Source organism: Zosterops lateralis, assembly GCF_965231275.1.
Source record: "Zosterops lateralis genome assembly, chromosome: 1".
Lineage (NCBI taxonomy): Eukaryota > Metazoa > Chordata > Aves > Passeriformes > Zosteropidae > Zosterops > Zosterops lateralis.
In genome coordinates this window covers 28,929,053-28,943,744 of record NC_139762.1, presented here as the reverse complement: position 1 = coordinate 28,943,744, position 14,692 = coordinate 28,929,053, and the positions used below count along the sequence as shown (strand labels likewise).

Below are 14,692 nucleotides of genomic sequence, written 5' to 3'. Positions count from 1 at the left end.
ACAATTTAAAACCAGAAAAAGAGTTTTAGAAGTTAAAGCCGCTTCTTGAGAAGGCTAATGTTTATATCTGAATTTACCTGAAATACAGTCAATTAGTTATCTAACCATATCCAACAAATCATTGAGTTTTTGGGTCATATATCATTATTCAGGTATTTATTTTTTACACATATAAAGTGCTCAACTATGGGCAAAATATGATATTTATCTTTAGCTCACTCATACTTTCACAGTTTCCTAGCTGTACTACACCTTCACTATTTTTAGGTTTGTTTTGCTAACTTTATTTGGAATTGGCAGGTTGACAAGAAATGTTTCCATTAAAATGAAAACAGACTTCAAGTGTTCCCTCTCCTCAAAATAAAAGGGCTTCATTCATCAGTAATTCCTGTGCCAAACCCAGTTTATTTTCAGAAGTTTGCACTAGCAGTATTTATTTTTTTTTAACCTCTTAAACAGAATTCTGAGAGAGATACCCTATATTAATGTCTGTTGATATCAATATAGTTGTCAGATCATGGTGGGACAATTAACAGCTGAGGGCAAGAAAACCTTACAATGAATAACTTCATAATGAAATGTTAGAGTGAAAAATGTTATCATGAATAACAATGACCAGCCTAGAGTTCCTGAGGTGAGGAAGGCAGGCTGGGTCCATGCCATGCACACTGTGGTCAGAACGAGCTCTTCCCTCAACTGCACATTTTCGCGACACAGTTTGGTCTTCCACCCAATAACAGTGTCAGAATTCACTGGTCTGACTCCTAATAGCTTTTGGCCTGCAGAGTGACCTTGTGCAAGTCATATGAGATTTCTACAGCACATTAAAAATGACCCATTTTTAATGGCCCAAACATTTAGCTTCTATACAGAAGTTGTGCATCAGGATGATTATGCACAGCTCAAGTGTAACCCTGAGCAAGAGCACCTTGGCACTTTTCCCTACATGGAAGGGGACTGTGAAAGTACACCTCCTGCTTCCTGCTCCAGCCCCAAATGGCCTGCAGACCAAGAGAAGGAAAAACAAACAAAACAAAAAAAACCCACTTATTTCAGAAGTGACATAAAAACCAATTTTTTCTCTTCCAACACATAGCCACCTCTGTATTCAACTGGCAGCCTCCCTAGTCTGGAGGCAAATAAAAATATCTTTTCTGGATCTTTTGTGGTCATTTCTGTGGATCTTAGCCAGGACAACAACAGGAAAAGCCAAGAAGCTTAAATCCATGAAGTAGTTTTTCTGTAGTTAAACATGCCCTAAACATGCAAGCGTTTCAAACCTATATGTCTGTTGAAATATCTACTATTTTCCAGGCCTCTACTGTAACTGCTGATTTGCATTCTCTTACATGAAGAGATATTAAAAAGCTAAACAAATTAAATAGGTTTCAAAACTCTAATTTGAAACATGCTTGTGGTGAAACTTCAATTTACGTAGAAAATAACAGTGACATGCTTAAGTCCCATTAACCTTAAAATGCTAAAATAAACTTCAAACTTTAATTAAGGAAAGAATTTAAGCCAAGCATCACAAGCTGGTATGCCTCTATTCTTTGTTTGGAGGCCCTGATACACTTTAAACCTGTCTACCTTTGCCCACATACACCTCAGAACAGGCTCTCAGAATGCAGTAGCACCTCAATTTAAATAAATAAATAAATAAATGAAGTACCACTCTTAGCTGAGAGACAGCTAAAATCTGTAGTGTGGACCTTTTCATGTAGTCATGATGCAATTTATGGTTAACTCAATGTCTGTCAGACAGGATGTTGTGTGCCATTCCTCTAAACCCCAACATTTGGTGCAGCAGAGGTACAGCTCTAATGCAGAGGGACTCAACACAAGAAGACTCTTCAGCTAAATCTGCTCACTCCTGTGAAACATCATACTACATTCTCTCTACTCCCACAACTCAGACGAAAGAGCTGAAAGCAAGAAAAGAATATTTGTAATGTGATAATTGCCTCATTTCCTCTCCCCTTTGATTCAGCTGCTGCTGTTCAGAAGCAGATCAGAGCCTGAGCAAATAACCACATCCCAGAAGGCCACTTTAGTGTTTTCACAGCAGGCAGAAGGAAGGCTGATGAGGCTTGTAAGGATGGCTGGGTCAGGAGGAGAAGAGCTGTGATGTAGGAGTCCCCAAAAGAGCCAGCACTCCTAGTACTGACCTCCTGAAGGAAGTGGGAAAAAAAAGCCAAGCAATGCTAGAGGCACAGGGATGAATATTGGCAAAGCTTTATACACATCTTATCATGCTACTATCAAAATAATGGGCAGGCACTCAGCTGAGACTCTTCACGGTCATTACTGAACAGCTGGTCTGATAAGGCACAGGTTCCTTTTAGCTTGTTAAAAGTCTAGTCCTGTAATTAAACTTACTATGCTTAACAAAGAAAGGCCAATACAAAATAGAAATATATTTGGAAAAAAATTATATATGATCTGCAAACAACAGAAATACTTCTAATGGCTTCAGTTCTAAGTATTTGTAAAACAATGGCATATTACATTGGTATTTGTATTTCAAACACCAAGTTTTTGGAAACATAACAGAGAGCCCTAAAACAAGAGTATGGAGTTTTTATGTTTGGTTTTTTTTTTTTTTTGTTCTGAGTACAGAAAAGTGCTAAAACAAGAAAACAAAGTCCACATGTTGGGGAAAATAAGTGAACTGAACAAAAGAAACTGGAATGCAGGGGTTTTTGTCAGCTCAGACATCCGAGGTTTTTAAAGGATCTGACACAATATGTATTAAGAAGAATGTTTGGATTCAACCAGATTAATATAGACTTCTGAAGGCATTTTTCTCCTTAAATTATTCACTTTTTTCCTTTCTTGACTGTTGAATTCTTGATACAGGCAGGAAAAAACCTCTCATTTCACATATCCATAAAATCTAGTTGGTTGAAACTGTAATACAGTGAACCTTTGAAAGTTGTGGAGTTTTGATAATCCAAAACAAACTCCAAATTCATTCAGCCAGAATACCTCTGAGGCCACCATGAGCCTGGCCCTAGTAAAATTACAATAGTGTCTTTGTAAACAGACTTTGGAGTCTCCCATTTGACTCAGAACAAATTTTCAGAATAAAAATAAGTCAGATATAGCAGAGTCATGCACTCAGTACATTCATTTTTCCTCTCACACCTGTTTTGCTAGTATGCACTAGAAATAGCTCTTGCTATATCACAGCGGATTAAGGGGTCAATATCAGCATAATCTTAATTCTAAACAACAGCAGCTCAGGCAGCAAACCATCTGGATTTCCTACAACATTAGGAAGAAAACTAACTTAACTGAATCCTTGTGGATACATGTGTGTCCAGTCCACCTGAAGCTTAAACAATGATCTCTGGTTCAGCGACTTTTCTGTGTACACATGGGGGTAAGGGGAAACTCTCCAGTCCATAGAGTATGAATAAAAAATCCATACTCTGAATACTTTAACTGAAGTGGGGGCAAAAGGACTTAATTTTTTTTTCCTCCATCTGATGACTTTGATACTATAACAACTTCCCGATGTAAATGCTGGCATTTACACTGTTGGAGTAACTGGTTCACAGAATTACAGAAAAATTAAGATGCTTGATTACCAAGATACACATTGTATAGACAGAGTAACATTTTAATGCTGTTAATAAGTCTATAAAGTTAATTATGAACCTAAGCACTTTAGTTCTTCAAGCTCAGCTACTTGTTTGGCAGCTCCCTGCTGCAGTATGAGCAATAGTTTAACTGTCAGCTGGGGGAAACTGGGGAAGAGGTTAGTTATAGGAGAAACATGTGAATGGAAAAACAACATGAGTCAGTTGTTAGACCTAGGGAAAGCAACTAGAAATGTACAGTGATGAACTGCAAAATACAAGAATCTGCTCTTCCAGGCCTGTTTTTACCGTAACAGTGACTTTATTAAAGCAATTAATATGCCTATTGTGAACTGCTTTATCCAATGGAAGAGAAGCAAAGCCACCTAAAAGAAATAGTGAGAAAAGAAGATAACAGAAGCCACCAAGACAACTGTGCTTAAGGTTGCAATGTGATGCTGAATCATACCCTGTGGTCATAATCATAAAGCAAGTATCTGTTATCTTGCTCTTTAAAAAGCAGAAGTTAGTTTTCTTTTTGTAAACATAATTTAATCTATACAAAGTTAACAGCTGTCATAAAAACCCAGCATTTTTGCCTGATGTATTTCTTCTAGGGTCTTTGTTGCAAGGCAGCAATTTTTCTTCTTCTGACATGCTTATTATATCAGGTGTTCTAGTAGGAACATGCTGACAGATACATGATGACAACTCTGTTCAGTCTCATACTTTTGAGTTCTAACTTCTTAATTTTCGTTTGGATTCATGAAGCCCTTGAGAAATATATTGATTGCTAAATGGCAAAAGCTGTTTCTAAGAATATTGTAGGCTTTTACATTTCAAACCAGCAACCTTTTGGCTGTTTATAAATCTGTTTATAAGCACCACTATAGGAATAGGAAGAATGGATAACTGAGTACAGTTTACCTTCAATCTTCATTTAGCTTGAGCTATAGTTATCACCTCACCCATCTGCAGTTTTCCTTTGGGAGAAGGGTGATGTTCTGCCTGCAGAACTTTTCCTGTACTGACAAAACTCTCCAGCTGCAATCAGGCCCAAGCTCAAACCTCAGTGGAAGATATCACACATTGCCCTTCATCCCCTTATTTTAACACATATACAGTATATTTACATATGCATCTAGAGAAATACTAAAATAGCCTCGAAAACTGTATGTATGTTATTCATTACATACATACTCACTACAATCACTGTTACTCACAGTGATTCATCTTTTCCCTTGCCTTCTGTGATCATTTTCCATGTCCTCCTGCTCCTTGTTGTTCTGAGAATTGTCTTGGTGATGAAGGAAGAAAAAGGATTGTGTCTAAGGGGAGGTGGCTGGAGGATGGGGTGAAACAGAGAGAGCTGCATCTGGAGGTAAAGGGGAGCACAGAGCAACGCCAGGCAGTTTTAGGCCACCGACGTCAAACCCAGCTTTGGTGCCTCTCAGGTTGGATACCAGCAACAGTTCAGTTCAGGACTGGATTTGGAAGAGCCTTGAGGGGAAGCTGTGTGAGGATCACAAGCTGAGGTCACTTGGCCTGTTCAGCCTGGAGAAGTGGAAACTGAGGGAAGACCTCATTGCAGTCTACAATTTCCTCCTGAGGGGAAGAGGAAGGGCAGGCACTGATCTCTTCTCTCTGGTGTCCAGTGACAGGACCCAAGGGAATGGTCTGAAGCTTTATCAGAGGAGTTTAGGTTGGATATTAGAAAGAGGTTCTTCATCCAGACAGTGGTCGGGCACTGGAATGGACTGCTCAGGGACATGATCACAGCACCAAGCCTGAGAGAGTCCAAGAGGAATTTGGACAATGCTCTCAGGCACATGGTGTGACTCTTGGGGCTGTCCTGTGTGGGGCTCAGAGTTTGACTTCCCAATCCTTGCAGGTTGGTTCCTTTCTAGCTTAGTATATTCTGTGATTGTGTGGCAGAAAACAACAGCCCCTGGGAGGCCTTGAGCAGAGTTACACCCAGACAAGATGCACTGAGCAGCACCTGAAAAAGTAAGGTGTGCTCCACTCCAGCCTTCTCAGCAACTGCCCTGCACTTGTCTTGCCTGCCCAAAGGCTCCCTTACAGAGAAATTCCCAGGTTTATCAATGAGCTGTCATGGAAATCCCATGTAGACAAACCACCCCAACTTAAATTAGGGTCTGGCATCCCATCACTCTTCCAGATCACTCACTCTACAGGAAGATCAGTACAGTCATAGCTCTCAGTTCATGGTGTTACAGAGGACTGCTTGACTAAAAGGTCTTCACACATTTCCCACAGATACCAACTCCCCTCATAGCACAGACAGTGCTGCTTTCTGCTTTCTGCAGCTATTTTCTCTTCCAGCCAAGAAAATTCAAAGGAGGCAAGATGAGACCTGGGCAGGGTATTTGAAGTGCTGTAAATGTGCTTTAGTAACAAATCAGCCCAAGGTGCTCTGTGGGTTGTGCACATGGGACACAGCCCCATGGGATCCTGACCACATTTAAGAGAGGGGTCAGGAGACAGGCAGTTACAACACTATTTTTTGATCTTATTTCCAGCCAAGGTTTGACTCCAGTAACTTAGAAGGCTGGATCAGGATAGAATAACTTTCATTCAAGATCAGGCTGAATAGGGCTCAGAGCAACCTCAGCTTGTTGAAGATGTCCCTGCTCATTGCAGGGGGAGTTATCTAGATGACCTTTAAAGGTCCCTTCCAACCAAAACTATTCTATGATCTAGGTATGAGATAAACATCAGAACTTGAACTGTAAATATGTGTACCTAGCTTAAAATGCCCACACATACTTTTTGTTTAAAGCACTATCCCTGTAAAGGAAATCCTAGTGATAAGTAATGATTTTATTTCTATTCATTATTACCTTTCATAATTTTCCCTTATCTGTTAAAACCATGTGTTTAAAATACTGCAGTAATTGAGCTCAATGGGAAAACTGAAATTACTTTTTATTATATTAGATAAGTGGCTTGATAAAATACAATACAAAATGGACAGCACAAGCAATTTTTCAGTGCCATAGAGACCATCCTTCTGGTTAGCTAAGAGACTGGGGAAACTACATCTTGGAAATTCATCTATTTGACACACTACAATAATTTGATATTAAAAGCACTGACCATAAGCTCATTATTTTATGCAATTACCACCCATTATTCTTAAGACAATGAATCTGCAGTGGTCTGCAATAAATACCAAGACTCAAAAGCAACCCTATTTAATTTTATTTCAATTGTTAAGTAAAGGAATCTACTTTAGCCAAAATACTTTTCTTTTTTCAAACGAACTTAAATTCAATGCAGAGCTCTTGTAAAGGCTCAAAAAGCCTCACCCATTTACAGTGGGCTTCCAGTCATGGAAAATTTCAATATGAAGTACAGTTATTTCAGCTTGAAAAATAGTTCTTATAAAAATTGAACAAGGTTTCTCCTGTGACATCATATTTTCCATCACACCCCTTTATTTAAGGGGGACTTCACTAGACTTGTACATCTTCATCTTGAACTATGTCAGACATTTTCACCTCACACCAGCATGGTCTGGTTTATGCAATAACCTATGACTATGAATATCCAGATAATAAAACACTTTTTCCCTTAACTTGTCATTACATCCAGAAAAACCCATCTCTTTGACACAACTGACATGACAAGACCAAGAATTGGTTTAGTCATGTGATTTGACTGACATTTCCCATAAAATGGCAAAAAAAAAAAATAAAATCTAGATATTGTTCCCATCTAATCTTTCTTCCTGCAGAGGCACAGCATTGCACTGCTGCTTGACCTCTGTCTTGTCAAACAGTGAATCAGAAACTGGTGATGTTACACTAAAAATAGTAAAAGGCTCCCAATGTACCATCAGTATCAGATAAAGACTCTAAAGCCATATTATATTTAAATTGCTTAGTGACAACACCCTCCTCCCACCAAAAGGGATGGGCCCCAAGCTATACATGTAACACTGCAATACACGCATAGTGCATTTCATCAGTGTCACTGCCTCGCCTGCAGTGCAGCCTGAGTAATTAGTCAAGGTCATCTGGGTCACTGCAGCACAATAAGGATCAGAACAAGCTGAATTCATAGAGTACACCCAGTTCCACAGCATGTCCATGGGAGGTTAACTCCAGAAAACTCAAGCCACATTACAGCTTTACTGCAAAAGCAGCATTTTCTAGCAATGTTTAGTTCCAAACTTTCCATCTCCCATGGGCTAACTCTGGAAGGGAATAGATGATTTGGGTTTTTTACGCAAAGTGACATTGCGAGATTACTTTGGTTACTGATCGCCAGGCTGTTCCAGATGATTAAATCACATTGATGTAAGAGGAATAGGATCATATTCAAAAAACACTTTTTGGTGTTCCATCAGACGGCTGTGAAGCGTAATAAAAATCAAAGACATATTGATATCAAGAAGCTATACTGATTATCTTCAACTGTCATGCTAGGGGACACTTTCAGAGGAAAAGCTAAATGCACACCATGAATTGAGAAGAGCCCATTTATCAATAGGTCAGGGGAACTCTGAGATCTTGAAGCAGCTAACCACTTCCTTATGAAACACTAGAACTAAAACCAACTGCAGATAAACTATTTCCTTTCACATGCTTTCCATTTTATATATGTGAACATATCAGGCATGGGAATAATTTCAAATTGATAACTAGCATCTAATTAGTGTGTACTACATCCCAGCTGCTACTCTTAGTATCAAGGTCTTAGCATGTGACAGCTTAGAGGCAACAGCACTATACTTTAAACCATTTGAAACAAACAGCATTTTCTTCTCTTATGTGTCAATATTCTTCTGTGCTGTGTCTACTTGTTTTCAGCAGAAAGCCTTGAAAGCACAGGATTACTTCTAAAGTGATCTCTTGAAATATTCAAGTAGTTTTATAATCACTTTTGCAGCTATTTCTTTAGGATCAACTATCACTATCAGAGTTTGATGACTATGAAGAAATGCTCTTAAGAGAATGGTTGAATCTGTGTCTGCTCTGAACACTGACCCTGATCCCATTCATGGGGTAGAGAGTGCCAAAGTCAAACTGGATTTAGAGTGCACTGTTTAAGCTGTTCAGACACCAGTAGTGGAAAAAACCCAATGCTCTGAATGGGAAAGGGAAGTGTTTCTTGAAGGATAATCTGTGCACACTTCAGGAAATATTTAGGGCAGTTTGAAACCTTTAAAGTGCTGTGACACTAAAACTAATTTCCTAAAGCAGATTCTTTCTGCCGGTTCACAAGAGTGACAAAATCAGTTTTGCATTTTAGGGGATGACTCAAACCTTGGAAGGGACGCAACTCTTGGTTTTCAGTGTTTTGCTCTAGAAAATACTTACATTTCCAAGGTCAATAATGAAACAATCGCCTTTGTTGAAGCTGGTCCAAGCCAGGGGGACTTCTGTAGCTCTTACAACTCTCCGGCCTTTGATATGCAGCAGCCTCTGAGCACTCAGATCATTAGTGACAACATGATTAAATCCAGAGGCTACACCACCTGCCTGAATAAAACAAAGTAGCCAGCTTTATTTCAGCTTCATTTCTGCAAAATTACTTTTTTCGCTACAGATGAGGAGATAGCAGTAGGAAAAAATGGTTTATGTAGTGAGAAGCAAGCCAAAGTAATGTACTGCTTAATAGTGCTGACCACAGACCAGACAGACACCGCTGCTGCTGAACTCTCAGGTGTGAACCTTTAGCCAAGAGAGCAGGTATCACCCACCTTCTAAGGGTTTTCAGATAAGCAGAGAAAGTGAAAGCATAGAATTTACAGCACATCAGAGGATGAGATAACACTGAACCCCATAATTAGGACAAAAGTCAAGGACTGAGGAAAAGCAGAGAAATATGCAACTCCTTTTGAAGTTTTCTGAACTTGAATCTTTGAGATCCAGGTGGTTTTAGCCCTGGTTACATGTAGATGGATGGATAATTCCACAGCAGCTCTGTAATTTTATGAAAGGAATATTTGCAACTTAAGAGTCAACCTGGCAAGGAGTACTAAACTAGGGGAAGTGAGAGTAAACTTGATTTACAATCAGTGAGTGCAAATATAAGCATAATCCTGTAAACTAGCTTGGATGTCTGCCCTTGAGAGGCAGCATTCCCCTCTGGGAGACCCAGACCTTGTGCTGGAACAGAGAGTGACTCATGAAATCGCAAAATAAAACCCCAAAATGTAAATGTTTATGTGCGTCACTGCCAACCTCACTTATGCAGAATTAAAAGCTTGGTTGTGTAGGCAGAGAGAAGTCACAAATATTCATAATGGGGGAAAAAAGACTGAATGAGCCATGGCTCCCAGAGCTTCTACTATGGAGATATTCTCAGGAGATACATTACTTTATTCTTAAAGACTCCCCACAGATGTAGAAAAAAAAAGTTACTTTTCAGCTATTCAGCTTCTGGAAGTGACACAAGGAACTGCAAAATAATTTTTAGATTCAAGTGAAGTTCTGATCTTTTCCACTCTATTCATGTTTCTAACTACTGGAGCACACTGGGTTCTGCATTTGAACAAAAATATTTGGTCTGCAAGACAGAAATTATTTCTGTGAGATTTAACTCCTCCCAGAGAGTCCCTACTGTGAGCTCTCTTAGACACACAAGTATGAAATTTCAGCTTTATTTTGGGGGGAAAAAAATTAGGAAAGGTTTTCACATATCAGAAGAGGCACAGACATACAAGCTGCTGCTTTCTGTACAAACACTGGGACTCCTACAGTTTACAATGGGTAGTTCAGATCTAAAGCCACAAAGCATCAATAAACTATTTTTAAAATTTTCTATTTACAAAGAAAAACATTTGATTTTTATGTAGGGAAAATTGTTACATCTAATTTCAAAATGTATTTTGACAGACTCTTTACCCTGTATTTAATTCCTCCTTTGAAGTAACCCACAAACTCAGTAGACTCATATCCTTGAATTTCTCTACTCTGCACAGGCTTTCCTCCTAGATGGTCATCCATTTGAACAGCAAAGATAGCTGCAGCTGTGCTTTCATCCTGGGTGCAGTCTTTCCCTGAAATAAGAGGAAATATGTCAATAAAGCATTAATGTAATTTTGAATTCAGTTGGAGAAATTATTTTTGCAACAATTGGGCACTGCCTTCAGCAGGTTGTGTAACCCATGTTTATGTGGAAACAAAGCACTGAATCACAATCTTGTTCACCACCAAATAACATGATCTTCCAGACCATTTCTTGACTATTTGTAGAATTGCATTCATAAGGAAATAAGAGTGAAAAATAGTGAAGTTCATCTTCTATTAGAATCTTCAAACAAAAGAATAATTTAATTGAGTTTAGCATGGCAAGTGTCACCTGTAATGATTTTTGGACTTTTAGCAGAAGTTCAAAGAAAGAAAGGTCATGTGAACAGACTGTCTGGATAGTAAAACATATATTTATTCTAAGAAATACTCACCAAGCCATAAAGCCAAAATAATTCAAAAGCAGTCCTCTTGACACTATAATGCAAGCAAGATATTTTGCCTGGTACATCTGGGAGAAAGAGAAGCAGCTTTGGGGCTCAGATATTTGCTTCATGAGGTCACACTTTGTTTTGTATCTTATAGTGATTAGCCTATTCCCAAGACTGTGGTAAAATAGCCTCTTGATCTAGTGTGCTGATGCCTGTACATGCCAAAAACAGGCTGTATATTAAGCCAAAGATTTTAATGTGTGCCCATACATTTTTGATGAACATTTTCAGCAGTTTTAATTGTTTCAAGAAAAGCACAAATAGAATCAAGTCTAAAAAACCAGGCTTCTCAGTAACTATAGAAAAAAAAGGAAAGGTAAGGTCTTCCATTTGGTTCCAAATCATTCCATGACAGAACTTGCTATGTTCCAATATACTTTCTCAGACCTGGGTACCACCTTAAAGTTGGTGGTAAAGTTTTGAAGGTTTTAGGGATGTTTCGTTTCTTTTTCTAAATAGGGGCAATCATATCCATTAAGGCTAGATCCTTCTAAATTATTACCTGCAATTACATAGCAGGGTTCGGGATTAAAGAAAAAATGGTTTTTGAACAGAGTCAGAGATAAGACCTACTATCAGACTTGGTTTCATAACTGTTAGGCAATAATACTAAGTGAAACACCATTAAAAAAAAATCAAGTGAGCATCAATCTAAGCATAGGTTACTCAAGCTTGTATGAACACCAGATTTACCTTACAGTCTAAGGCAAAAACAGCTACAAATAAGCCAGAGCATAATGGAAAAAACCCCAAGTTTTTACCAAACAGATCCTGGTTCACATCGACAGATTTTATGACTTCTTTGAGAACAAGGGTTAAAAACCACCATGCATGATTTGATTAATGATACTAAGTGGGGTATAGCCAATCTCACTCACACAAGTAGTTTCATACTGGCACAGTGCATGTTGTTTCCATTAATGGTAGTTTCAAGTCCAGACAGTTCCCTTAGGGATTAGTACAGCTGCTAAGGCATCTCTCAAGTGCCAGTAGAGACAACTGAGTCAGGATGTCTGAGCAACATTAAAAGTGGATACAGCTGCAGCAAAACAGATCCACGTTGATTGCTTGGCCATGCCAACACTGTTGATACACCCAGGTGAGCTTGCTCAGAAATTATCCGACCTCAACAGCATCTCAGTGTACAGGAGATACTTAGGAAAGCAATGGTTTTCCCATAGGAAGCTTCAGCATGGCAGAACAACTGTGGGATCACTTTACCCATAAGATGCCAGTCACAGCTGAAGATTGTCAGCACATTGAGGTCACTGACCATCCTCCCATGCTCTAGACCTTCTTCTAACCCCTGGAGGGTGCCTAAGCAAGGAATTAGGAGGACCTTTCCCACTACGTAATAGGAAAATTTGTTTTTGCTGTTTAGAATCTGTTCATGCTCAGTCACTGTATGTGGCTGCCACAATAACATATCACAGATGACAAGCAGGAGTAGGACTGTGTCACCAAATGGCAAGGCCCTTGTAAGTACATAAGACCAAAGTCTGCAGTGTTTCCCCCATCACAAGAATTCTTTCTTTACATCCCGAAGTCTAAGTAATAGTGACCGCTATCAAGAGACACTTATGGGAAGTCTTTAGAAAGACCCTATTGTGATCCTCTTGGCTCACAGGTTATACAGTCTTTGCTTACAAGGGAAAAGTTTGGTGTACATAACAGCTGTGTGAATCAGCTAAAAATACCAGAATGATTCTGTGGTTCTTGCTCTGAGTGTGATCAGCCCTCCCAGTTCAGCTTATTTGAAGTCCTGGTCTCCTGTTCCTGTTAAGCGTGCAGCAGTGTTTGCGATTTTTCCACCCTGCTGCTGGAGTATCTTGCAAGCCCAAAGGGATTTGCCAGCAGTGAGCCTCCCTGCTGCCACCTTGCCAGCTGCACAAGAGTGGGTGCCCAGATCACCTGAAGCCATTTAGGATATCTAGATAGCACCACTGCGCACAACACGTGCATCAATATGTGCAACTAAAGCTCTTTAGCCACCAGCAATGAGGTTTTAATTGCTGCAAATGTCAGTCGCTGTTCCACGTTCCCTCACCAAGAGCTGCAAATAGCCCTTACATCACTCCCTGGAATGTGTCTACTAGACCTTCACTAAAACACAAGTAGTTCCAGCTTCATTGAGAAAGGTCTACACAGCCAAACCCTGCTACTAATTAGCAGCACTGCTGACAGAAAAGTCCCTGCCAGAAATTCATTCACATTGTCATCTATGATTATACTCTTACCAGAGGCAGATACTATCCTGCTTGCCAGCTGGAAAACTCCGAAGACATGCAAACTCAACGCTCAAACATTTGTGCAGAAACAATCGAAGCTTTAGCTGCAATTGTTTTTCAATGCATGCAAAAGTACAATGAGAACTGCAGCAACTCAAGCACATTAACGTTAATACACCTCTCTTTATGCATTCATTGAGATGATTGCCTACAAACACAAACTTGTTGGTGAAACAAGAAAAAAAGGCAGTAAGTTTCAGGCAGCTGAACAGCAATCGCTGTGGCAGGATGACTCTGTGGCCAGAGGGGAAAGTTACAGGAAACCTCCAGGAGATGAGGAAGTCACGTAAAACACAACCTTTATGTCAGGCTTCAGCTTTGATGTAAAGTGGGCTAGTCAAGGTGAAAGGCAAAAGCCAACTCCAGTAGGCTGTCAGACTGATATTAACGAGATTTTAAAGAAAACCCGGTGTCTTGGTGTCTTTGCACATGACCTCTGTACCATAAGAAAGCAAGATTATTCTACCTGGAAGAGGCACACCCGGACACTAACCAGGGCAAAAAAAACCACAAGGAGATGGCCAAGAGGACATTTTCATCCAGACAGAAGCAAAGGCAAGAAAACTCTTCTGGTAGATGAAGGAAGGATTTCACTCCAGAACCTCTGTCGGGCGCAGCCAAGATTTGACTTTAAAACTTCAATACTTTTCCAAACCAACACCACAAAGTGAGAAAGCGTTCACCTTTCTGACCCCACTGTCCCACCACTCAGTCCCCCAGCATCAGAAGGGATGACGCTGGGCACCACCCCGCTCCTTGGTGGCAGCCCCACTTCTGCCTCCACCTCGAGCACCCCTGTTGGAAGCCTCACACCCGCAGCCTTACTAGAAGGGTGAGGAAACCCCGGCCCCCGACCCCCAGAGCCCGGCAGGCCCGTCAGCAGCAGGGTGGGCTCTCCCCACGCTCCTACCGAGCCAGTAGTGCAGGCGGTAGGCGACGTTGTTCCCGCGGCGCTCCGTGCGCAGCACCAGGTACGCGTCCCCAACGAAGAAGTCGCCGTGGCAGCTCGGGGGCACCGGCACCAGCTCCAGCTGCTCAACGCGCCACACCTGCAGCCCACTCTGCTGCCCGGCCTCGGCGAACGCCGGCGAGGGCCGCTCGGGTGCCATGGCTGGACGCGGAGAGCCGGCGGAGCCTCCGCACGGCCCGTTTATAGCGCTGGGCGGGCGGGCGGGGCCGGGGCGGGTGCGGAGCGCTCCGCGGGGATGCGCCCGACCCGCCCCTTCCAGCCGCGCCCGGGGCCGGCTGAGCTGCCCTTTGGTTATTCGCTTCTAACATGCCTGGAAAACAACCTAGCCCGGAATCCCTCTTGCTTCTGTGCCCAGCGC

At 40.9% G+C, this 14,692-nt stretch overlaps 1 protein-coding gene across 1 annotated transcript in view; it reads right to left on the bottom strand.

Annotated features, from left to right (window-relative positions):
• Positions 1 to 14,478, bottom strand: part of SCIN (scinderin) — a 48,245-nt gene extending 33,767 nt beyond the window's left edge. Inside the window, exons 1-3 of the mRNA XM_083866662.1 lie at positions 14,275 to 14,478; positions 10,460 to 10,614; positions 8,930 to 9,091 (exon numbers count right to left, since the gene is read on the bottom strand). Of these exons, the coding sequence (XP_083722788.1) occupies positions 8,930 to 9,091; positions 10,460 to 10,614; positions 14,275 to 14,473 (516 nt within the window). The 5' untranslated portion in view covers positions 14,474 to 14,478. The remainder of the gene's footprint in view (positions 1 to 8,929; positions 9,092 to 10,459; positions 10,615 to 14,274) is intronic.
• Positions 14,479 to 14,692: the final 214 nt, after the last annotated feature.